The 25047-nt window shown below is 38.7% G+C and overlaps 2 protein-coding genes across 2 annotated transcripts in view; both read right to left on the bottom strand.

The window, feature by feature from the left end:
- LOC149933704 (alpha-1,4-N-acetylglucosaminyltransferase-like) overlaps positions 1–22970 on the bottom strand; it is a 32233-nt gene extending 9263 nt beyond the window's left edge. Inside the window, exons 1-2 of the mRNA XM_090157390.1 lie at positions 22883–22970; positions 5694–5779 (exon numbers count right to left, since the gene is read on the bottom strand). Of these exons, the coding sequence (XP_090013516.1) occupies position 5694 (1 nt within the window). The 5' untranslated portion in view covers positions 5695–5779; positions 22883–22970. The remainder of the gene's footprint in view (positions 1–5693; positions 5780–22882) is intronic.
- On the bottom strand, positions 9614–13886 carry LOC149933705 (uncharacterized). Its single transcript, XM_090157389.1, has 6 exons — positions 13070–13886; positions 12058–12959; positions 11401–12002; positions 11127–11352; positions 10584–11009; positions 9614–10486 (listed from the first exon to the last, which is right to left on the bottom strand). Exons 1-6 carry the CDS (start codon positions 13884–13886, stop codon positions 9614–9616), a joined length of 3846 nt encoding a protein of 1281 aa, XP_090013515.1.
- Positions 22971–25047: the final 2077 nt, after the last annotated feature.

The following is a 25047-nucleotide window of genomic DNA, read 5'->3' as shown; positions in this document are numbered from 1 at the left end:
AAGATTTCCTCCGTTTGATTTTTGTGTCCGACGAGTGCTCCTTTGGGAGAGACGGCCCGTTTAACAGCCAAAATAATCACATGTGGAGTGATGAAAATCCGCACTGGGGATTTCCTCACCACAATCAGGTACAATTCCGTTTAAACGTCTGGGCTGGTCTTTCGGGAGATCGCGTAATCGGGCCATTTTTTCTTCCGCGTCGACTTAATGGGCAGAACTACCTGGCCTTTCTACAAAATGAAGTCGCAGACGAGTTGGAAGATGTGCCATTAGTTGACGTCCCACGCCTTTGGTTCCAGTATGACGGTGCACCTGCCCACCAAGAAAGTCACTTCGTGCAGTACCTTAACGATGAGTTCCCTGGGCGATGGATAGGCAAGAACGGTCCAGTACGATGGCCTCCGAGGTCCAGATTTCGCACCGCCGGACTTTTTCCTGTAGGGATTCGTCAAGGAGGAAGTGTACAAAACGCCTGTCACCAACGAAGAAGATCTACGTCAGAGAATCATCGCAGCGTCCCAACTCGTAACTCCCGAGATGGTCCGTGCTAGTTTCAAAATATGCTTTATGGCGCACGGATTTGTATTGCAGAGGACCTCATTTAAAATAAGACGCGTGAATTCTGGAATTCTACTATGTGAATTGTATTTTCTCTAAAAAATTATTTAAAATGATTTGGCCCAAAAAAGTCCTTTTTTATCATTACAAACATACCAGGCGCGTCATTCTTCGTATCCCCAAGGGGGCCCTGAACATGGCTTTTTTCGCTCTGTCCTTTGTCATAAACAAGGTAGTCCGTCATAATTCTTTGGAGTCCTGGCAGGACTTATTCCGTTTCGCGACGGCTTGCCTCCAAGTCCCCTTTATGCCTGAGGGGAAGCCGTTTTCTCTCACTACCTCCGTCAAAGACAACATCAGGAAATTCCAGGAAGGTAAGCTCCTCCCGTCCAAAGCTCGTAAACCCACCAAAACAAAGTGCCAAGCATCAGAGCATCGGGAAAATTATTGAAGCTAAGATCGCCGATGCCAACATCACCAATGCCGTGCGCGTCGTTTTCTCCGAGGACTCTTTCGCGCCCAACGACGCTGCTACTTTATAGAATTACTCAAAAGCAAACCTCCCTCTGGTGACAATCACCGCATTTATTCTTACGAGCCCGAGGACCGGTCTACTCTAACTCGTCTTAACGTTTTGGAATCCAATGTCCGCGCCGCCATGATATCGTTCCCTTCTGGCTCGGTCAGCGGCTTGAACTGTTTGAGGCCACAGCACCTCAAGGACTTGATTGGATCAGGCGCAGGTGCTGCTGGGGATTGTCTGGTCAAATCTCTCACCAACCTTTGTAACCATATGCTCGCGGGTCATGTTCCTTCCGCTATCTGCGCTGTTTTATATGGCGCTTCCCTGTGCGCCCTCAGGAAGAAAGACGGTGGCGTTCGGCCAATAGCCGTGGGAAGTACCATTCGTCGTCTTGTTGCCAAACTCGCTTGCTCACACATTATGCCAACCCTTGGACCCCTTCTTCGTCCAACGCAGTTGGGTTTCGGCACACGCGGTGGGGCAGAAGCCGCAGCTCACGCTGCTCGGCTCTATGTCGCTCATCCACATCAAGATCTCAAGGTCATGCTCAAAATAGATTTCCTTAATGCCTTTAACATGATCCGGCGCGACCGTCTCCTTGAAAGCGTTTACAAGGAACTTCCTGATCTGTACCTGTTCTTGCGACAATGCTACAAGGAGCCGTCTCATCTCGTCTATGGGGAATCCCTTATATCCTCTGAGCGCGGCGTTCAACAGGGGGACCCATTAGACCCAGCTCTCTTCTGTCTCATTGTTCAAAAGGTGGCATCCCGGATGGTGTCAGAACTCAATATTTGGACGACAAGCCTTAGGTTGTCCTTCAAGATCTACTCCTCCTGCAGGAACTCTCCGCAGAAATCGGCCTAGAACTCAATCCAGCAAAGTGCGAGCTCCTCATTCTAAATCCGGGAGATTTCGATGACAGCTATTTCAAATCTATGTTCGACGTAGCATCCCTTGGGATCAAAATTGTTGAAAGATCTAACTACGTTGCGGCCCGGTATGGCGTGACGAAGAGGTCCTTACCTCATTTGATGATACTCTACGTGGGTCGTTTCAAGATGTAACCAACACGCTAATGGACGAGGGTCCATGGGTACAATCATCACTTCCCGTGGCCAAGGGTGGTCTCGGAGTCCGCCATGCCTCCAAACTGGCTCTTACGGCTTTTCAATCGTCGGTTTCTAGCGTAGCTAGCCTGGTCGGCGATATTCTACCCGACTACATACCCGTCTCCGAAGATCCGGTATTTCGAGAAGTCTCACATCAATGGGAGCTTCGCACGGAAGCGCCCCTACCGTCCCCGGACCATTGGAAACCTAGCACACGTGGGACGCCCCGATCATCGACAAATCTTTATTGCTTTTGTCAGTAGGCGCTACCAGCGATCGCGAAAAAGCCCGGCTTATATCCGTAATTACCAAAGAGTCTGGTGTATGGCTAGACGCCCTTCCATCGCCGTCCTTGGGCACCCATTTAGACGATGACTCTTTTCGTATTGCCATCGGCCTTCGGTTAGGCGCCCGCATCTGTGTTCCACACACTTGCAACTGCGGAATCATGGTGGATTCCTTAGGCACCCACGGCCTGAGTTGCGAGAAAAGCTCCGGCTGGCTCTCCCGACACGGTGCCGTCAACGACATCCTGCGACGCGCCTTAGTATCTGCAGGTGTACCTTCCGTTCTTGAGTTGTCCCGCGATGATGGAAAACGCCCAGACGGAATGTCCCTTGTCCCATGGTCCGGCGGAAAATCGTTGGTGTGGGATTTCACCTGCACAGACCCTCTAGCGCCTTCGTATATGTCCTCATCTTTATCATCCCCTCTCTGGGCCACTACCCAGGCTGAAAGGAAGAAGCGCGAAAAGAACTCAGGCCTAGAGAATCGTTTCGTGTTTAAGGCTGTAGCCATTGAGACTCTCGGGTCATTCGGGCGCGAATGTTTGTCCTTGGTCCATGCCATAGGCCGAAGGATTCGGGATGTAACGGGAGAACCGCGTTCGCCAGAATATCTGCTGCAACGCATCGCGATCGCGGTCCAACGAGGGAATGCAGCTTCGGTGCTGAACACTTTTCCACCAGGTTCTTCCTTAGAGGAATGCCTATTCTTCTCAAAAATAGTTGTAAATATTTGTTCATAGTTGTATATTCTTTTTGTAAATAAAACAAATAGATTAACATACGATCATTTCAAATTAGATATAATTCACTTTATTTTTCATGAGACGTAAACCTTTTTGGGTAGTACCCATTTTTTTGTCATGACGAATTATTTCAATGAAAAATTGTCCGTTTTTAACCAAACCAATTTCATTTAAGGTTTTCGAGTACGTTCTACAACTTGTTGATTGAAAATTTTCGTCTACCACCAATCGTTCAAAAAATAAAAATTTCAAAACGGTAAAAATTTCACGGTTTTTCTGAAAATTCCAAAAGAAAAGGGTCCTCCCCGAGAGAGTATATCCTGATAATTTCACATTTCTAGCAACTTTAGTTTTTGAGAAAAACGCCTGGGCCGATCAAATTAAGACACCCTGTATATCCCTTGTATCTTCAAAGGATACTGTGCAATCTCGATAGAGGTTTTTTTATCGTAATAACGAATAAAATAATTTATTGCTATGTAATAGGGAAGTATCAATTTTTCTTCCCCAGTTTCAAAAACAAAATTTAATAAAAAGAGTCCGGTATTTTCCACGGTAATCTTAAAAACCAGCGCCAGATAAGCCAACTAACGATTCTATAGTACCCACTAAAACCGTAAATTGAATATCAAAGTTGCGGAAAGAAGTAATTTAGTACTTGACATTTATTTTCTATTATTTTGCTATTACCTATGTCATCAAGGGAATTTTGAAGCCATTAATTCCGGTGGCCGGGATAAAATGGCCCTTCATGCCACGCGAGCCAACAGCTCCCTACACTAACTTTTACCGTTAACCTCAATGCCTTTTTTTCCTAAATATTTGTAGACTACGACTTATTTTGGTCCGGAATATAAACAAACGTAAAGACTTTAAGACTATGAATGTTTAGTACTGTAAAAACCTGCTAAATGGTGATAGCCTTTTTAACTAGAAAATAATTTTCCCTTAGCTTCACGCTGTACAGACTTTTCTGTGCCAATTTATAATTTTTCAATCCGAAGTTATTAATATCTTGAACAATACTAAACAGCATATCTACTTATTTCATATCTCTACCACAAGTAAATCCAATAAGTATTCAAAGCTCGAAGGGAGTGTAAGAACATAATTTTCAAAAGCGATATAAACATCGGGGAAACTGATTTTAATCCCCGATATAAATAAATTTTTCGAAAATAATTTAAAGTCTAAATTTAAAAAATAAACTTTGAACAGATTTTGATTTAAGGGCTATTTTACAAAAAAAACCTCGAAATTCTCATTTAAAATTGATTTAAAAATAGACCGAAAAAAAGTTTTTTGCTTGTTTGGAAAGTTAAAGATTTAAGAAAAAATATATCCAACTGTAAATCAAAAATTTACCCTGAACAGATTTGAGAATATAAATCATTATTTAAGTTAGAAATTAAAACTTTCCTTTCTCAACGCAAACGGCCGAAAAACTGATCCGATGATGAGAAAAAGCGTCACATTCGTAGCGTTTCCCCTTAATGTAGGATTGAAAGGAGCGATTATATACTCAAGGAAGTGATCGGAAACTTTCTTTCACGATAAGCTAATACCTAAGGCGACTTGCGAAGCCAATTATCAGTGGCCGGGTTAATTTGGGTAGCTCCCTTTGCTTTCTATCACCGTGAATTACCTCCTTCACCAGTGTGGAGAGAATTCGCAAACTCAACGCGGTACGAGTTGCTCCGAGAATTCCCCCTATGCCAAAGGCTGGGATTGAACCTGACTCGTTTGGCTGCTAACCACTTGGCCACCGCATATTAACTTGACAAGCATATTATAAGAACCTAAGATTAATTTCTACCCAAAATGAATATTCTGTCAAAAATCAATAAACAACATATTCATTGACTAAAGAGTCATTATTATAGCTACTTTAAAGAAATATGTTTCTCATAAACAGGTCCATTGCTAAATTGTACCAAATGTAACCCCTCAAGGAAGCTATCATTTTACAAACATTAGGCTCATATTGAGTAGCGGGGTTTAATCCTTTAAACGTCCAACAAATGTAGAATTTTTTTCGTCGGTTTAAAGACACATTTAACATTGTTATTACTAAAAGCGTTTCTAATAAGAACGCTAGTTTCACTAGAGAAGTGCAGGACAACAAAATTTCATTTTCTAGTGGCAAATTCAAAATTGGGGTTAGGTTTAATTTTATCTTGGTTTGTTATTACGATCAAAGCCTCTATTTGATGGCGCAATGGGAAACTCCCTGTCCTCCGCTATAGCTCTGATCTTGGTAATTTCTTTGTTGAGACTGAACAAATATTGATATCTCTGGTCATAAAAGTATAAAGCGCTGTTAGTTTTTGTTTAAGTGGATGGCACGATTTCCAGTGTGGAGAGAGGGAGACTGCAAAATACTTACTATTCACGAGTGTTAATTCGAATGCTATTTTGAATTTCAAATGTGAATTATATACTTAAAAACCATTTTGAAAAGGTAACTGACTTTGAAACAGCCACCAAAGATCGATGTCAGAGCTTTCTTTTTCGTCTGCTTGTAGTGAAATCCAAAGACGCTCCCAATAGTAAGGACTGCAAAAAATATAAAAAATATTTGGTCATTGGAATATTTTTCAAGACACACAAAGACGGACATTTAACGTGTATTTTTCTAGGCAAGACCTCTTTATTATTATTATTATTAAGATTAAGAAATACAAAGTGGAAATGTTTTAATATAATCAAATTCCATGTAATAAAAAGAAATTTGGAGAAACTATCATTAAATAGATTCGTATTTTATTCAAGTAAATCTAATGTAAATTAGAAAAACCAACAAAATACTTTAGTTTGTTTTGTTGTCTTATAAGTTCAAATGTTAAGGCAATCAAAAGACTTATCTTAATTAATATGCGAATCAGGGTTTTGTCAACATTTGACTTCTTCGTGAATATTGTCAAAGCACACTACATCAAGACATCAAAATGTTGCGTTTTTATCAATCTCAATATAGCAGCAACAATGTATTACTTAAAGCGTCTCAGAATTCTTATTTGTTTTATACTTAATAAAAATTGAAATCAAATCAAAGAAAGAAATGTATGCACCTATAAAACAGTATGTTTTGCCGAAAGAGGTGACTTTTTATTAAGATTTTTATTTAAAAAATAAGCTTTTTTATCATTTGTCTAAGATCAAAAGAGGTATCTTTTCGGATAAATTGTCCAATATTAAGTCTATTCTTTAAATTGTCCAATATTAAGTCTATTCTTTAAATTGTCCAATATTAAGTCTATTCTTTAAATTGCGTCGACTTGTACACTACCTTAAACTACCTTAACATAAAAATCATAATCATTGTTTACAAATTCTAAAACACTCCGAATATAGCGGTAAAACCGACTAAAGACTTCAATCCATGGGAACAGAGCTAAGGTTAAGACAAACAAAAAAAAATTGTTAGTTTTCAATGACTCTTTGGTAAAGGCATTTCATGCAAAATGTAATATTAAGAACGAGAATGAGTAAGCTAAGATAATTTTTGTCGTTGCCCCAAAACACGCTCACACTCTAGCAGTAAGCTCTTTCCCTGAAGAAATTCAAATCAGGCCGGTATCACATTGTTTCCCTAAACCTAATCTTTTCCGAAGCGATTGGAGCACACGGCGTGTTTTATTTCCACCCTCTCGTGCAGGATGAAAATTTGACCTTGATGCCGGTAAATCATCATTATTATAAATAAATCCATTCTTTGTAATCTAAAGAAAATAGTGGTTGTTCCTTTAGTAAAGTTAATTTGAATGCAAAAAGGATCTAAATACACTTTGTAGACGGTTTTACATTTGGGGAAAGACTAATATGCAGAAACATTAAAATTAGTATAAAGTAGGATGTTTTATGTTATTGTTGGATCAACAATAATCTGGTTTTTGGAACTAGGAGTGTAGTTGAATGTTGATTGAATTTAACGGTGAAAGTTCAGCGGCAGCTTCTATACATGTACCTACCACCTGGGCAAATTTCGAAAGCGTGCGCCTAGCCAAGATTAGTGTAAGATTATCTGTTCTATGAATATTCTGCTCAACAAATCACCTATCCTATTTGAAATTAAATTACACTTAAAATATGGCTCTAATTAAATAAGATATTTTGAAATTAGTTAATAATAAAAATTAATAAGGAATCGTAAAAATATTTTTTTAAGGAAAGAAAACAACGCTTTAGATATTACCATAAGCGTCAGAGTTAGCACAAATATTTACTGATAGCTTTGTATGGACTGACGTGGGGTTGACGTCTTTAACAAAATGAGTTCCTCTATCGAGGAAAAAACGCCACTTAAAACAAATTATCACACCATGACACGAGGCTGTGGGGTTTAGTGTATTATACGTTCACGGGGTCACTGAAATTATGTGAAACATAATTATAAACGTATGGTCTTACCTTTTTACAACCCCGTCATGTCCTACCTCATCGTCGTCTGAAGTGGAGCAGGCCGAATGGAGTAGAAATTGTTAACTGGTTTTAAGCATTCAATGAGATCGCTGCTTCGGCGTCGTTTTTCTAAATGCAACAGGTTAAGTCAGTGAAGACGTTGTCGTGAGACAGTTGTCGCGTCGTAGCCTCACGCTGTTCTCGATCCAATATGTCTGTCTTTAACGAGATGAGGACTTCAAAATCAACAGCAGTAATCCATATGAGGATGAATGCATTTGCCGTTAAGTATGCCAGTCTTTCCTGGCATGTTAGAAAATGAGTGCCGAAGCGTCAAGAGAACCAGGGTAGCTTTGGCAGTCGCAGGTTTACCGGAATACGATGAATTCATATTGCTTGATATAACAACCACTCAGTCTTGGACGTCACTGACAGCTTTAATGGCTTTACCGATTGAAATGTTCTTGCGACAGAGATTGTTGTTTTCAATATGCATTAAAAGAGAATTATCGCGATTAAAGCGCGTACCATTTTCAGCAGCTTAGTTTTCGACCGACTGTAAATTACTCAGTAGAGCTGCGACCGTTTTGATGGCTTTTCCCAACTTGTTATCATCAGTTAAAAGGCTGAGTAATGAATGGTGAATGGCATTTGGTAGACCATTAATGAAAATAATAAAAAGTGATAGACGAAGGACCAATCACTGAGCCACACCACTAGTTACAGGGAGACATTCTGAATATGCCCCTTTGAAGCAAACTCTGTTTCCTATCAGAGAGAAAAACAGCGATTCAAGGTTCAAGTGGATGAGGGAAGTCAAGCACGCGTATTTATGAAAGCAGAAGGCAATGCGGTACAATGTCGAACATTGATTCGTGAGAAAATATGACGCAGCTTACTTTTCCAAAAGAAAGTGTGGTAATCCGAGATTCAGTGATTGCCACGAAGGCAATTTTTGTCGTATATACAAGAGCTTTGAGCTCATCCACGGAAAGACGAGGTCACAGAATGACCAAATGAAAACGGTGAGTTTCGATAAAACTTCGGTTGGTTATCATTATGTAAAATATTTCCATTTGATCGTCATTCTGGTCTTCATTGCGTAGTTAAGGTCTGAGCTTTACTGTTTGACGAATAAGCTTCTGCAGATGCGCTGACTTTGGCTATGAATTATTTTTTTAGGTTTTTTTCGTTCTACCTGGAGAAATACGTACAATTTTAGGATGATGACTATCTGGAAATAAGTTGTTTGTGAGCGTTTTTGCTTTATTTTAATATATTTTAAGACTTGGTTATTGAAAAGTGTGTTATTGTGGATACCTAGTCAGTCTTCCAAGATTTGGCATCAGGCTATTATGACGTGCGTTGCTGGCAATCGCAAATTTTTAGATAATCTCTTTCTTTAAACGCGGTTTTTCTTTAACCTGTGTTATAAAATCAGTAAGTCATTTTTGGGCTACAACATCTTCTTCAGTAGATTTCTTAAAATCGGGAAATTTGTTCTTAACTCCTGTTTTTTCTTTATATTTCCGCTCTATAAAGAAAACTACAAGTGCAGTTTTGGCAGACGTTATTGCCTGTTCTAACCAGAACCGCTGGCAAAATACTTAACTGTGCTGTTCTTTAAAAAAGGGAGGCCCGGAATGCTAAACTGTGTTATTGTTCGTGTCTAGTTGCAGAATCCCAGACCCTGGATTTGTGTGAGTCTAGCGACTAAGCTAGGGGAAACGAAGTGGGAGTAAATGATTATAACGAGGTTTAGGTGAACACTGACTCGAAAAATGTTTATTTTCATCGTTATATAGTAGATATAAAAAATATTGCATAAGATGATTAAAATAAAAACAGGTATTAATTAAAATCATATGAACTTTTTAGATAAAACACAACTTTGAATTATTTTGTTATCTGAACATTCACCCGGCCTTGATACGACCGTATTAATCAAAAACCGGATGAATTTATTTTTTTTGAAACGTTAAATAATTATTAATGGGTATCGAAGGGCAACAGGCATAGCTTGACGATGGGCCTTTTGATTTCCCCTTTACTGGTTCGCAAGGTGACGACTCTGGTTAATCCATCTTGACCTGGATATATCTGAATCAATCGTGCTAATGGCCAACGGGAAGCAGGATCGACTTCCGATTTGACCAACACCATGTCTCCGACTTGAATATTGCGCTGTGGAGTAATCCATTTAGGTCGTTGTTGTAGCCACCGTTTATGGACATCCTGCTTGAGTTTCTGGAGAAGCTGCCATCTATTTATTCTGTTCATGGGGAGATGTGATATATCCGGATCTGGAATAGATTGCAATGATTCCCCAATTAGGAAGTGCGCTGGCGTTAAGATTTCGAAATTCGTTGGATCGGATAAGAGTGGCGTTAGAGGCCTCGAGTTTAGACATCCTTCTATTTGAGTTACGATGGTCGAAAACTCTTCGTACGTGAGTCTAGTTGGTCCAACAACTCGCTGCAGGTGGTACTTGACTGACTTGACAACCGCTTCCCATAATCCACCAAAATGGGGTGCGCCTGCAGGGTTAAAGTGCCATTTAATTCCTTGAGCGGATAAATGATCTGTGACAGCTACGTTGTGTGACTCAGACTCAGTCAATTTTAGAAACTCCTTGAATTCCCTGGCTGCTCCGACAAAGTTGGTACCGCAGTCGCTGTACATCTCGCTTGGTTTCCCTCGTCTTGACGTAAATCTTCGTAAGGCTGCAATGAAGGCATCTGTGGTCTGGGAGATACGATCTCCAAATGCAAGGCATGGGGAACAAAGCCAGATATGCTTTGAAAGTAGTCTTGCTTCTTTGTGGGATTGGACGTAAGAGAAACGGTCCGGCATAATCGACGCCTGTTTTAAGAAAAGCCCGCGTGTACTGGACTCTGGATTTTGGTAGATCACCCATTAATTGGGTTGCGGTTGCAGCTCTATATCTGGTACAAGTTACGCATTTTCGTAGTTGTAAACGTATGGCATCTCGGCTTCTCATGATCCAGTACTTTAAGGATAGAATTCCTTGGACCATTTGAGCTCCAGCGTGGAAATGTTGGATGTGAGCTTCTTGAATCATCATCTCTGTAAGTCGATGATGACGTGGTAAGAGAATTGGACGCTTCATATCAGGTGCTATATCGGCGTGCTTCAGTCTTCCGCCAACTCTCAGAATCCCGTTGGCGTCTAGTTCTGGTCGCAGACAAAGTAATTGGCTTTTTCTATGCAACGGTGTACGTTCCTCTAATGATTCTATTTCGTTAGAAAAAGCAGAGTCTTGAGCAATCTTGATCAAGGAGAGTAGAGCAGACTCTAATTCTTGTGATTCAAGTGGTCCAGTAAGCTTGGCAGTAGCTGATTGAGGAGATGTCTCTGCTTTATACTTGAAGAGGGCGTTATTTCGGAATCGTCGTATCCAGGCTATTATTTGACGTAGTCGAAGAAGCGTCGAATATCTTCAAAATGTGGTATTGTCGGCTTTCTGAGTCTTGGTGACTACGATCGTGGTTTTAGATTCTTCTTGGAGAATAGCTTTGCCACATTCTTCAAGGTTTGGAATCATTTGAGTAGAGTCGTTATCTTGCTCGGACAACCAAGCTGGTCCCTTCCACCAAAGCTTATGGTATATTAACTCTGCGACAGTAGTTCCTCTTGATGCAACATCCGCTGGATTCTCTGCTCCGGATATGTGACCCCATTGAGAAGTTGGGATAATTCCTTGGATTCTTGAGACTCAATTTGCGACGAAGGTTTTCCATCGACTGGGACAGGACTTGATCCAACATAGAACGAAAGTGGAATCTGTCCAGGCCTTTGTTTGGCAAAAGGATAATCCCAATGATTCCCGGACGGTTTCCATTAGCTCGGCAAGAAGAAGTGCACCGCAAAGTTCCAGACGTGGAATTGTCATCTGTTTGTCGATGGGAGCCACTTTGGTTTTGGAAGTTATGAGAGATACCTCTATATTCCCCGCAAGGTCCATTGATCTTATATACACCACTCCGGCGTATGCTTTCTCAGAGGCGTCCGAGAAACCATAAAGTTCAAGCTTGCAGTCGGTCGGAGTGGTGTGCATCCATTGATCAATGTTGATATTTTGAATGTCCATGATGGTTGCTTGGAATTCTTGCCATTGACGTTGAATGGACGAGGTTGGATAGTCGTCCCAATTTATCTTCTCTTTCCAGACTTGCTGCGTGAGTATCTTTGATCGAATTATAATTGGTGCAAGGCATCCCATTGGATCGAAGATCTTGGAGATTTCAGATAGCAGGTTTCTCTTTGTAATCCTTAGCTGGGATGCTGCAGCATTGACTTTAAATAAGAATTGATCAGTTGTTGTATTCCAAGTAGTGTAGACCAAGTGCTTGAACCACTGAATTGTCTTCCATTGACAGGACTTCTTTACTTTCTTATAGCTCATTCGGAACTTCTGTTAAGCATTCCGCATGATTCGAAGCAAATTTGCTCAGGGAAAACCCTGCGCTGGAGGTAAGTTGGCGAAGTTGAGAGATAGCATTCCTTGAAGCTTCCACGCTCTCTTTGCCGCTCATCACGTCATCCATGTAGAAATCTCCTTTCGTAATCTCGGATCCAATAGGATACCCAGTTGCACCCTGGTTGGCTAGTTCTTGTAATACTCTTGTCGCTAGAAATGGCGCAGAAGCGGATCCAAAAGTGACGGTGAGAAGTTGAAATTCTTGAACCACAGGACCAACTAGCTGAGCGTCGTTTAGCGAGAATCCGGAGCTGGTCTTGGCAGACGCATCGAAGACCACTCTAAATTTGTTAATCCTATTCCAGTCCTTCAGGATGTAATGATGTGGAATATAAACTCTTTCGGATGCCTCTTGATTTGATGCTATCTTGGTCATGTGTCCCAAGCTCTCGTAGTGTTCCATGAAACCTTTGTATAAGATCCCTATTTCGGGATGCGATGTCATTCTTTTTTCCACCTGTAGAAATCGTTTCATTGCTGTTGAGCGTGATGAACCGATTGGAACTTCTGGCTGTTTCATTGGCATTCGTACAACAAATCTTCCGGTTTTGTCTTTGTGATTGTTGCGCTGGAAATCCTTCTCGCAATCTCGTTCGTCTTTCGACATTGCCTGCTTTTTCGGGACCTGTTCCACCGCCCAAAATCTCTCGAGGTTTTCTTCCAGGCTCAGCGTATGATAGATATGAACGTTCGGTTGTTGAAGTTCGGTTGGTCCAGAAACAAGCCAGCCCAGCTTACAATTAATAGCGTCTGGGGATGTGGAACTGCCTGATCTCTTCCCGCTGAGTATTAACTTAAAAAATTTATCAGCACCCAAGAGGATATCAACTTCTGCTGGGATATTGAACGCAGGATCGGCCAATTGAAGGCTGGTAATATGACGCCAGCGACGGGTGTCATATTTCTTAGTCGCCAACGGTGAAGTTATTTTGGCTCGATTGTACAATTGTTTTCTTCTATGGCTGGTTGAACATTTGATTGCTGAGAAGTTGATGGTTGATGGACGTTCTCTGAATGAAGATGAGAATGGTGTTTTCGTCCACAGGTTTTACACCCTTTATCGAGTGGACAATTCTTGACTTGGTGACCCGTACGAAGGCAATTGAAGCAGGTTTTGAATTTTTCAACTTGAGCTTTTCTTTCGCTAATCTTTAGTGCGTAAAACTTCGGACAGCGACAATTGAAATGTGAGCCAGAACAGAAACTGCAGTTGCCTTTTGTGGGTGATGCTTCCGCTCTGGTCTGGAGGCTGATCCTTTTAGGGTGAGAATCTTTCACTTGATTGCTGGTGCCAGAAGACGATGCTGCCAATGAGCGTGCACTTTGCTTGATAAATTCTAAGAGGTCTTTGCAGGCAGGTATCTCTGTGTCTTTCAGGCTGAGCTCCCAATATTCCTTCGATGTAGGGTCCAGCTTTTGCGTAATGAGGTAGACGAGGAAAGCATCCCATTTGTCGCTTATCTTGAGATTGTCAATGGCTCGTTTGCATTCCATTGCGGAATCCACGATGGCTCGAAGAGAATTTGCGTTGCTTGCAGAAAGCGTTGGTAGCGACGTGAATCTTTTCATGACGCTGAAGTAAAGTTCTCGATTGTTCTCATACCTCTCTTTGATCGTGTCCCAGGCAATGGCGTAGTTGGCTGAAGACAGAGTCAACGACTTGATTAACTTGGCGGCGCTCCCAGTCAAACTTGATTGAAGGTATGCGAATTTCTGTACATCGGAAAAACTTTTCTCGTTGTGGATGGATGCGATGTACATATCTCGAAATGAGATTCATAAATCTCTCCCGAGAACGTTGGGAGATTGATCTTTGGTAGCTTTATTTCTTAATGCAAACCCGTAGAATGACCTGGCACCAGCTGGGGTGACACGGCTGCCCTGAGTCCCTTGAGATCGGATACCACATCGATGTAGATAGTAAATAATTGATCCAATAACTAGATATGGTCGCTGGCCTTCTCTGGTTCAGCGGCAATTATCTTCTGATGGGCATCGTCTATCGTGGTCCACGCACTCTGCGTTTCCAGAATGAACGTCTCAATTAGGTGGAGGCTTAGTGTCATCTTGCTGGCTTGAGTTCTCCTAGATATGTTGCCTAGAAGCATCTCGCCTTTACTCCTCTCCGCAATCGCTTTCTCCAAGGCTGTGGCAGGCATCTTGAATGATTGAATCCCACGTGAAAAATACCGGTAGAGATCCGGCTTGACGGACCAAAATGTTCGTGTCTAGTTGCAGAATCCCAGGCCCTGGATTTGTGTGAGTCTAGCGACTAAGCTAGGGAAACGAAGTGGGAGTAACTGATTATAACGAGGTTTAGGTGAACACTGACTCGAAAAATGTTTATTTTCATCGTTATATAGTAGATATAAAAAATATTGCATAAGATGATTAAAATAAAAACAGGTATTAATTAAAAATCATATGAAATTTTTAGATAAAACCCAACTTTGAATTATTTTGTTATCTGAACAGTTATTTTAAAACGGTAAAGGTTAGAAATGCTTAATTTGTTTTGTTTTTTGAAATGTAAGGGTTATAATCCTATGCTGTTAGACACTAAGATCTGCAAACTAAAATGTTGTTATTATAAAAGACAGCAACGTCAATGGAAATAATTTTAAAAGGGAGCCAGTTAGCCTTTGCAGTTAATCTGCTATGAAAAAGCTTTTTTATTTCTAAGCAGAAAATGTTTTCTTGGCAGACGATGTTTCGGCGAGTAGTTTAACTCCTATCATTAATTAAATTAATACAGTTATTTAATAGCCCATAGAAACAAGTTGGCAAGCTTGCTAAAATATACCTCTCCTCGGCAGAATTTGCAATTGGCCGTATTAACTACTGGACACGGCACTCAACGATATTTCACCATATTCAAAGCGTCCGCCAAAAAAAACGTAGTCCCGGTGCTATCACAACCAGTAGAATATTTTTTATAATAATTATAATAAATATTACAAATGTTATGCCTTAAACAAATTTCCAATATCAATAGTACAAAAACCAACTTTAGACCCAAAACGTTATTAAATTAACAAAGCAAAGAAATGAGAAATAGAAAATACAATTTTAAATTATTAGAACGCTCACGAAACGTAAAATATACGTGCGATAAATTATTTTATAGAGGAAAACCAACCCATTGTATTAAAAGTTAAAGCGAAAACCAGCAATATAAGTGAAAGCACTTATAAAAACTGCGTGGGCTCATGACGACAACCCAACGAAGCCGATAAAAATCAATACAAAGAAAAAATCATGAACAAGAATTTTCCCCCACATTATCAACACTTTCGATAGACGAAATAAAACAAAAAAACTAACCAATAGAAAAATATATAATAATAACCCAACCAAGTAACAAGTTAATTAAAATGCTTAGGAATCAAGAAAAATTCCATCTAAATACCCAAAATAATAAATAATTTATTAACAGAAATATGCAATAAAAATATATAATCATAACCCAATCAAACAACAAGGTAATTGGAATACTTAGAAATCCAGAAAATGTCAATCCATATACCCACGGTAAAGAAAATTGTAATAGAAAAAACCTAAAACACCTTACCGTTAACAATTCCCGGCTTATAACGCACACAAAAAACCCTTAACTGAATAGTGAGGGCTAAACAACAGCGCATATCTCAGAATATAAAACCAACGTAACCACATTAATGAAAATGTATCACACATTTAAAGCCGATAAGAAAACACGTAAAATAAATAACGAAGTTACGAGAAAAGTAAGCAAAACGAAAAAAGTGCGTTGTATACCACTTGAAACTTTTTTAATAAAGGCCCCTTAACGGTTCAAAAGTACCGATAGACAAAAAAACTAACTAAGTGGACCACCCTTTAACCCTCTTATCTCTTGGCTGCGCTAAAACAAGACTTGACTTTTATAAATTCATACGTAACAAGTCGGCTCAGGCCGTATTATTAGTTCCACATGGGTGTTTAGTAGACACAGGTAGGCAAACTAATATAAAAGCTGTTGAGGCTACGTGATTTCTTATCGATTGATATATAAATATGAGTACTTACATAGGTGTATGGTACTATGTTACTAATATTTAAAAAAACTCAATTACAAAGAAATATACATTAAAAAACGATCAATTTCGATAGGCCAATTTGTGGGAAAAGACGTCGTTGCTAAAAATTAAGCACCGATTATTTAAAATACAATAATTTGCTTAAAAAAATTATTATAATTATTAAAAAATTGAGACTTTATAGCTTTCGCATCCAATAAGCAGTTTCAGTGGGATCAGTTAATTATTAGTTGTACCACGGCCAACTTCGATCACGCACTGTTCGCGCTATAGCGGTCATATCATTCGTGTATTTTAAGTAAGCAAGGATTTTCCCGCTAGGGAAATTTTTAGCTGCACTCATACACATTTTCTACATTGGCATCTATATAAAAACTGGTGTCGAAATTACCAAAACAAGAATTAAAAACACGTTTTTGCTTATATTTTATTCAAACAAAGTAAATGTTAATTTTTATGTCGTTGAAATAGTTTTTATATTCCTTTAATTTTTTTGTTATATTTATAATTTTAAAACGTAAAACAAAAAGTCATGTGTCGACACGAGATGATGCTCTCCAAGTTTATTGCACAGTAACTTAAAGCATCTTAAGCCTTAAGCCACATGTTTTTCGAAATAAATAATAATGAAAATAACTTATTCAACTATTAAAAAAATAATTCAATTTATGAATTTTTCTTGAAAGAGGTTTGCATTTAACTTCCTTAACTTTTTCAAATCTCGCTGAAACTGTACGTGTGATTTTTTACAGGTTATTTTACCAATGGTTTTGGTATGGTTTTCGTGAATGGAAGTAAATGCAGGTCATATCTCTAGTTTGGGTAATACATGCGACTCGATTTGAGAGTACAGTCCTTAAGAATGTTTAATGAATGGAAATGCATGTTCAACAAGAGTAACAATTGTCGATATGACTGGGATATCGAAGGTTTCCTCTGTCTATATCATTGATTAAGTTGAGAAGAGCTACCACATGGTTGTGAAATGTTATCTATGCTAGAGCAACATAAATCCTTCTTCTCCAGTTATTTCAAAATGTATCCAGCTATGTAAGCTAAACTAGCTAATTTCAAGTAAAGCGTTGGTTTTCGGGGTACACTAAAAGGGTGTCTATAATATTTAGGCAATCTTCAGAAATCTGCCTTTTGGAATTTTCAAGTATCTTTGTTCAATTCTCGAATTCACGTAGTCATCTCTGTAGTCTTCAATTGCACAAAAACTATCAACTGCTACATTTGAAGAAATCTCTGATGACATAATGGTTCCCTGTTGAAGAATGTTTTATATGGAAAAAACGACTGCCCTAGCATGTAACATGTCGTTGGCTCCTGACATTTGTCTCAAAATACTAAAAAAATATCTCTACAGGGTCACTTGTTAGTTTCCGAGTCAACAAAAATTCAAATCCATGTTTCAGTAAATATTTTGTGCAGGCTACTGTAGACTCGGTTGCCAATTTATTTGCTTGAGAAGTTTAATTAGTTAATATTTGTTGCAGGTCAACGCATTTAACTTGATTTAAATACTGAAAAAAGGTTGTCTGAAGCCATGATTCTTTCATCATTGAGGGAGAAAAAAAATTATTTTTGTTGGGGTTCCTAGATTCAATGCCTATTACAAACGTTCTGGATATCAAACGATTTTTGAATTATTTCCATATACTCAATGGTAGGTCCTGCTGTTTTGAAATGTGTTGCTTTACGGTGATTGAAACTGTATTTGTCTAAGTATTTTAGAGCTGCAATGACTTCTGGTGAATAAATGACAAAAGCTACTCTTTTGTCATTCATTTTCTCGAAATTTGTTGGCTCTACGCATTTCCTCGTCAAATTCCTCACGGTTTTGATGTTCTCGTGTTTCTGCATTTCATAAAGTTCGTTGACATATTTCCCCGAAATTTCATTCGATCCTTCTTCTGATTCTGTGTCCATTAATTTGCATCTGCAGTTCTTTATAATGTGGCTGGGATCAAAGCTAAAGAAAAATGTGCGTTGATCGTCCAATGGGTGAGAAATTTCTGGTTTTAGATGTCTTGATCCTCCGAGCTTTCTCATCAAAGCTACATTTGACTTGTGATTGTCTGTGACAATTCGAATAATATAAAAGCCACAATTTTCTACTTCTCTAATCACAGAAAGAGTTAACAAATACAGGTCATGTCCGGTTAGTTGCTTCGAAAGAAAAATGCTGCTGGAATAGAGAAAGATGTTGCAAAACCATTTATTAAAAAGAGAAAGAGCTTATTTGCGACAGCAGGTTCTTTTTGCTGCTGAGTTTGACCTTCATCAGAGTTTTGAAAAGCAAATTTTTTTAGAGTCTTTTAATCCGAATATTTCATCTAATTTTTATCATAGATAATTTGAGACTTTATTGCCATTTCATCGATAATTAGGGATACAAAGAGCTCGTGTAGGTCTAACTTGCTTGCTTCAGATACTAGCCTCTCTTTTGTCGCTTTAGTAAAACCAATTTTACCAACATATCTTTGAAAGTTGCTTAGAAGGAAGTTTCAGAAATCCCAGTTTTCTAGTGTTTTATAACCTTTCGGCGATTCAATATTCCAGACAGCACATAGTCTCACGGTAGTTGTATTCCACGAAGGACGCTTAGCTTTGTAATTTTGAATTAGATCTAATAAAACTACCGCTTCGTCTTCCCCAGACTGCTAAGCATCTCCGATTATGTCTGATAGTTTCTGGTATGGCTTATTTTGAAATATTATAATTTTCTCTCTTAAGGTGTCAATCTGATCTTGTTGGTCTTGCAACCTTTTATTTTGACGCCATATTTTTGTTTGCAGATTAAGGATTGTAATTTTGAGTTTCTGCAGTCATGAATCTTCCTCAGCATCTAAATTTGGGTCTTTTAAATTGTTTGGAATGTCAGAAGAACTTGGCTCTGAGGAGGCTAAAGAAGGTTTTACTACATAGGCTTGTTTCTTTGGTATTGGATCCAAACCGCGATCTAACAATTTTCTCTTTTGGGAATCTTAGGCTGGAGATAAGAAGGATATCCCGGTACAATACTTGGAATACTCCCTTTGTTCAGTCTCCGTACTTTTAAACCTAAAACAAATACAATATTTATCGAAACAAATGTAAATATTTATATTAAAATTTTAAAATTATAAATTACTAAATGGTATAATAAAATGGTTCCGGTATAAAGGTTAACGGAGATAGGTAGGATAAAGCAATATCCACAAACCTTCAGTAGTCAGAAGGCAAGAAATGCAAGCTGTATACAACATCTGATGCGCCTTTATCATTTACTTGAAAGTATTTTCTTTTAATGTTGTTAAGCTACAATTTGCGAATATTTTCATCTGCGGGAATATCATGAAATGCTAAATGTTTGCTGTTTCGCGTGTTTGGTGTGCATTTTGACACACAAACCGATTGCGTTTTATCTAATGAGTTGGCAAAAAAACCCATTAAAACACATTATTAAAGTTTTTCAATTATTCAGCAAATAATCTTACCTCAATCACTACTTTGTGAACAAAAATCACGCTTTCGCGTCAAAACCAACCGCGAGAAGCTTCTCTATCGGCTTTTTTGTCACGAGAAGCAGATATCTAAATGGATTTGATATAGGCTTATTTTGAAATAAAAGCGCGTCAAAAAAGCAAATGCGAAAAGCCTAAACTTTATCGTAATTGAAAACGGGGCTTAACTGTGGACCAAAAAACCTTAAGATTTTATATAATTTATATTAAAGTTTGGTTAATAAAACACGCGTCTCCCATATACATGGTTAAAAAATAGCGCCAAGAACTCCGCCCAAAAAAAACCTCCCACTTGGCTTATCAACGCGTTTCTCTCACGGTATTTAAAATATTCGGTATATTTTGGCGTTAATATTTCGGTAGAATAGGTTAAATATGTTACTTTAATAATAATTAAATTTTTGTGATCCAAAGGACATCGCACTTCTTCTACGGGATTTGACTTTCGACAGATTTTTTTCAAATTGAAACATGTTGTTAAGCTTGATCAAAGGAGCAAAATTGTCCGTTGCCAATTTTCTCTAGCTCCTATAGTTTGTCCAGTATCAGCGGTCAAAAGTGGACAAAACTTAGTGTAGTCTATTTGTTAAAAGAAGTCAGCGCCCATCGGTTAGCGTTCTACGTTCGCGCGTCGCTAGTCCGGGATCACCATAAATAAATTTTTCTTGCCAAGATTTTTACACCTCTACTTCATTATTAAATATTTCATTTCTCGCAAATTATTATTCGATGAATTTTCGTACGTGGAATAATTTATTGTTCAATATTTTATGAGCAATAATAAAGAAAACATAACAAAAATAAATTCTTAAGAAATCAGAATATATATGATTAACCGTTTCGTTGAATCCCCCATTCAACACTCGCTGATAGGAAAGAAACAGTCACACCACAACATATCAAAAACTTATTTATCGATTTTAGTCACGCAGTCGTCTAAAGTCACGGTCAAACGACATTTAAAACTCAATATTTAATTATTTATTTACTGAGTTCGTTCATCGTGCGATCAGAAAGTAACCAAATCCGACGCTCTGTTTTGGGAAGCACGGCGAATCTTGGCAAGAAAACTCTATTGATAGTGAGCCCGGACTAGCGAAGGTAGAACGCTAACCGATCGGCCGTGACTTCTTTTAACAAATAGACTATACTATATTTTGTCCACTTTTGACCGCTGATACTGGACAAATTATAGGGAAAGAACAATTTTGCTCCTTTGATCAAGCTTAACAACATGTTTCAATTTCAGCAAAATCTGTCGAAAGCCAAATCCCATAGAAGAAGTGCGATGTCCTTTCGGTAAAAACTACTAAAGCACAGTTTTAATTCGAATATAAAAAATATATAATTTGTGTATGAGTTGAACGCCCTAGCGGGAGTTTTTCTGCTCACTCGATTACATTGGAACTTACGTGAATGAATAGCCGCTATAGCGCGAACAGCGCGTGATCAAAGTTGGCCGTGGTTGTACACTTACATTACAGCTACATTGCGTTAAATCGGGAACCCCGGGGTTAGTGTTCGTACGGGGTCAAAATAAAGTCGGGGTCGGGGTCGGGGTCGGGGTCGGGGTGGGTCTAACCCCGCGAAAAACAAGTTGGGGTCGGGGTCGGAGATGGAAAGTTCTTTGTATTTATTAAGAATAGAAAAATTAAAAAATACCCCAATTTTTCTGGTTAAGATTAGATAGTGTATCTTGTGTAAGCCAGCCTCTGAGCCTAGGGACTTTTAGTAATAGTCTTAGTCGATAGCTACGCCGCAAAATTTTCGTTTTGAAAACGAAAACATTTGAGAGAGTTGGCTGTTTCAATATATCCAAATCTGGCAACCTTGCCTGCCTTCCGGCCTGTATCTCCATACCCAAAATGGCTGACGATTACGCCGCGGAAAATATTTTACAAAACTGATCGGCGGCATTTTTGACCGTTATTTTGCATTGTCGACTAAGAAGACTATAGTAAAAATAGATAAGATAGGTAGATTTTAAAATAGAGGTCTAGAGCTTAGGCATTGTAATTGTTTAAATAAGTTGTTTTATAAAATTACAACTTATTTCCAAACGTTGTAACTCCACACTCCTTAGCTGAGACTGAGAGAGCCCGAAACAACGGCAAATATGAAACTAAAACTCAAGTGGGAGGCAAGCGTCAAGCCAGAGCTACGTCAGCGGCATCAGCCGAAGGTCATTCGGATCATTCTATTGTCGCCCACGAAAAAAGGGAGAGAAGGAACCTATCTATTTTATATTTTTAGGATTTTAGCGGGATGCGTCGGCGTGAAAATTTAAAATTACACAACGAAAACATAACCCCGAAAAATTGAAAACCCCGACTTGGTTTGCGACAGTCGGGATCGGGGTCGGGGTCCCCGTACGAACACTACCCGGGGTATTAACGGAATAATCTACGCAATATCATACATGTAAAACAAATTTAGTATTGCCCACCTTCGAAAAGTATGTACTTATCAGTCCTACTTCTCAGTACTTAAGAAAGCGAGGTACAACGGTAACAACTAACTGCTTTTTTTAAATGTTTGATACACGGTACTAATTACGACAAAAATGTTTAGAAAGACTTATTACAATTATGATCATTTTGTTTTATAAATTGTTGTTGTGATGTTTAAATACTTTAATTAATTTTTATCTTGGCCCTTCACCGGTCTTAAATAATAGGTGGGGTCAATGTGGTGCACACTTTTAATCTACATAATTTTCAAGGGCCAAGTGATGTTGTAATTAAAAGTAAAATAAGTTGACATTTAAACTAAATATTTTTACTGACAATCATAATATGAAATAATTTTATATTTCCACAAATAAAATTCATTTAAGTTGCTTTTATTCAAAGCATGAGATAATAAGCATGAGATAAATAAATTCCTACATCAAAAAGAACTTGTCAAAGGCTTATGTTTAAATTGTGATTTTCCCTTTGGAGAAGATTTTAGATTTATCTCTTTATTATTCGTGATTTTCTCCGTGGGATTAAAATCTTATATTATACTAATAATAACAATTATAATAATAATCAGCCAGGTTAATAAAAAGGCACCACCTTAGGCCTAAGTAATCAAGCTACTTTTAAAGTCATTATTTTGGTGGCTGGGTTAAAATGCGTAAGAGGGTGGTGGCAAGCTATTAAACAAATTTACTTCTGCACTTTTCATACTGATAAGTGTCACTTACCAGGAACTGAATTTCGACAGCGCAACTAGTCAGTTGTCACTCCCACAATCGAAGAAGAATTAAGACACCGGGAAAGTGGTTCTTCCGTAAGTTGACGATTTAATTTGTGTGGCTGGTACCACGAAGAACAATAACTACGAGCCAGTCTATGAACTAACTTCACCAAGGAGGGGAGAGGGAAAACACGCTGTCCCGCGAAATTTGTGCCAATTACTACAAAACATTTTGTAGGTGGCAAGGCTCTATTAATTGTAAAATCATTCGGAATAGAGTGTAAACCTAGCCTCGGAGGGCCCTTTCAAAACGTGAGGCCCTGTGCTGCAGCACACTTAGCACATACGTAAATTCGGCACTGGTTATAAATTTTAATTGGACTCATCCCTACAATCATTAATAAGGGTAATATTGGGAGCTCATAGAAAAACATAAAATATTTCTGTGTTCAAGGGGTTTCATCTTTCATACTAATCATCGGATCAATAAAATTAAAAATATATTTTTCTTATTCACCACTCAAAGGAACTGTCCCGCTACATTTTTGGATACCTACTCTTTTAGAGAGAGTAGATTGGCGAAACTTATTCATAATCCTAACATGACAAAAATGAACTCCATTGCTTTTAATTACTTTAATAGCAAGAAAATATATTCATTTTATATTGTATTATCCCTAGTTTTGGGGACCTTAAGTGGGTTTAATCTTTAAACAATAGAACTGTTAGTAAAAGAACTAATCCATTAATTAATTTACAATACACCTCTTTATATTCAGACATTTTACCACGATGACTATGTTCAACTAACCATAAAGTAATCGGAAAGCTTTACATAATTTTTGGGGTATGGGCAGCTATAAAAGGCTCAGCCGTAATAATCCTAATTCGGGTTGAATTAGGACAACCAGGAACAATAATAGAAAATGAACAAATTTATAACGTAATTTTCACCTCTCATGCTATTGTTTTAACTGTCTTTATAGTTATACCAATTATACTAGGTAGCTTTGGTAACTGCCTAGTTCCTTTAATACTAGGGGCACCAGATATAGCTTTCCCCGTTTAAACAATATAAGATTCTGGCTACAACCCCCTACCTTCCTTCTAACAAAACTGCACAGTTTACTCCCTTTGTCACGAAATGTAGCCCATAGAGGGCCGTCTGCTGATTTAACTATTTTCCCCCTGCATTAAGCAGGTTTTTCATCAATTTCTGGGGCTGTTAACTTCATTACAACCAATATACGAACTTCAGGGATTATATTTGAACGATTCCCTTTGTCTGATCAATTAAAATTACAACCATTCTACTTCTTACTTTGCCAGTCTTAGCAGGGGCCTTTACAATGCCAGTGGCGGGTACAAATAGGGGGCACGGGGGTCGCGTGCCCCCCCCTTGACGCTTAAACTTTGCATGTGACTACTTAATGATTTGTTATTACACCCATAGCTCAAGATGTCTTTTAGCGCCTTGAGATCTTTCTGAACCAACATCTATGTTACTGCTAGCGGTACGTCTTCAAGTAGATCTGGTAAAGTGTATTGTAGAATGCTTAAATACGACTCACAAGTAAGTCTTGGTGGTAGAAAATAGGGGCCAACAATTCCGAACCAGTCGTTGAGACTAAACTGCACTTGATGTGACTTAACGGTAAATGCGAGCGCATTTTCTTGCTGCCACTCATAACGATTACGTAAATTGAAGTTTCCGTCACAAGAAAAATTAACCTCGCCAGAAACTAGAAGCGTACTTATAATTGATATTGTTAGTCTGCTCCTGAAACCCTTAACAAAATTCGACTCGTCTTGGATAATCGGCCTCATTTAAAGATTGAACTTTTTGTAAACGAAATGGGTGTTACTGGTGTCCTCGACGGATACGCCAAACAAGTACATGGTCAACTCGCAATTAACGTCCAACGTGTCTCGTACTTGTTGTAGGATCGTCATCGAAGATAATAAGTACTTAGTCCTCCACGTCTTCTGGAGCGTCTCCTTCTGCAGTAGCAGTGCCCGTGAGTTGTATTTATCCAGTTTCTATTAAGCGTCGATTTGGAAGCTGTCTTTGAGGAAAGGGCTCCTGATACAACCGCCGCATTTCCCTTAGCGAGTCCATTTATAAGATGCATATCGGCACATTCTGGATTCGAGATGTGGCGCTATGGGCGG

Source organism: Leiobunum rupestre, chromosome 8, assembly GCF_980474605.1.
Source record: "Leiobunum rupestre chromosome 8, qqLeiRupe1.1.hap1, whole genome shotgun sequence".
NCBI lineage: Eukaryota > Metazoa > Arthropoda > Arachnida > Opiliones > Sclerosomatidae > Leiobunum > Leiobunum rupestre.
Note: the sequence above shows the minus strand (reverse complement) of the source record. Positions and strands in the feature narration are given on the sequence as shown.

Excerpts from the sequence above, each read along its gene's own strand:
- LOC149933705 (XM_090157389.1), bottom strand. The coding sequence starts at position 13,886 with ATGTACATCGCATCCATCCACAACGAGAAAAGTTTTTCCGATGTACAG. Across the intron at positions 11,010-11,126 it reads AAGAATCTAAAACCACGATC|TATAAAGCAGAGACATCTCC; the intron begins GTAGTCACCAAG and ends GCCCTCTTCAAG. Across the intron at positions 10,487-10,583 it reads GTTTACAACTACGAAAATGC|GCGTCGATTATGCCGGACCG; the intron begins GTAACTTGTACC and ends TTCTTAAAACAG.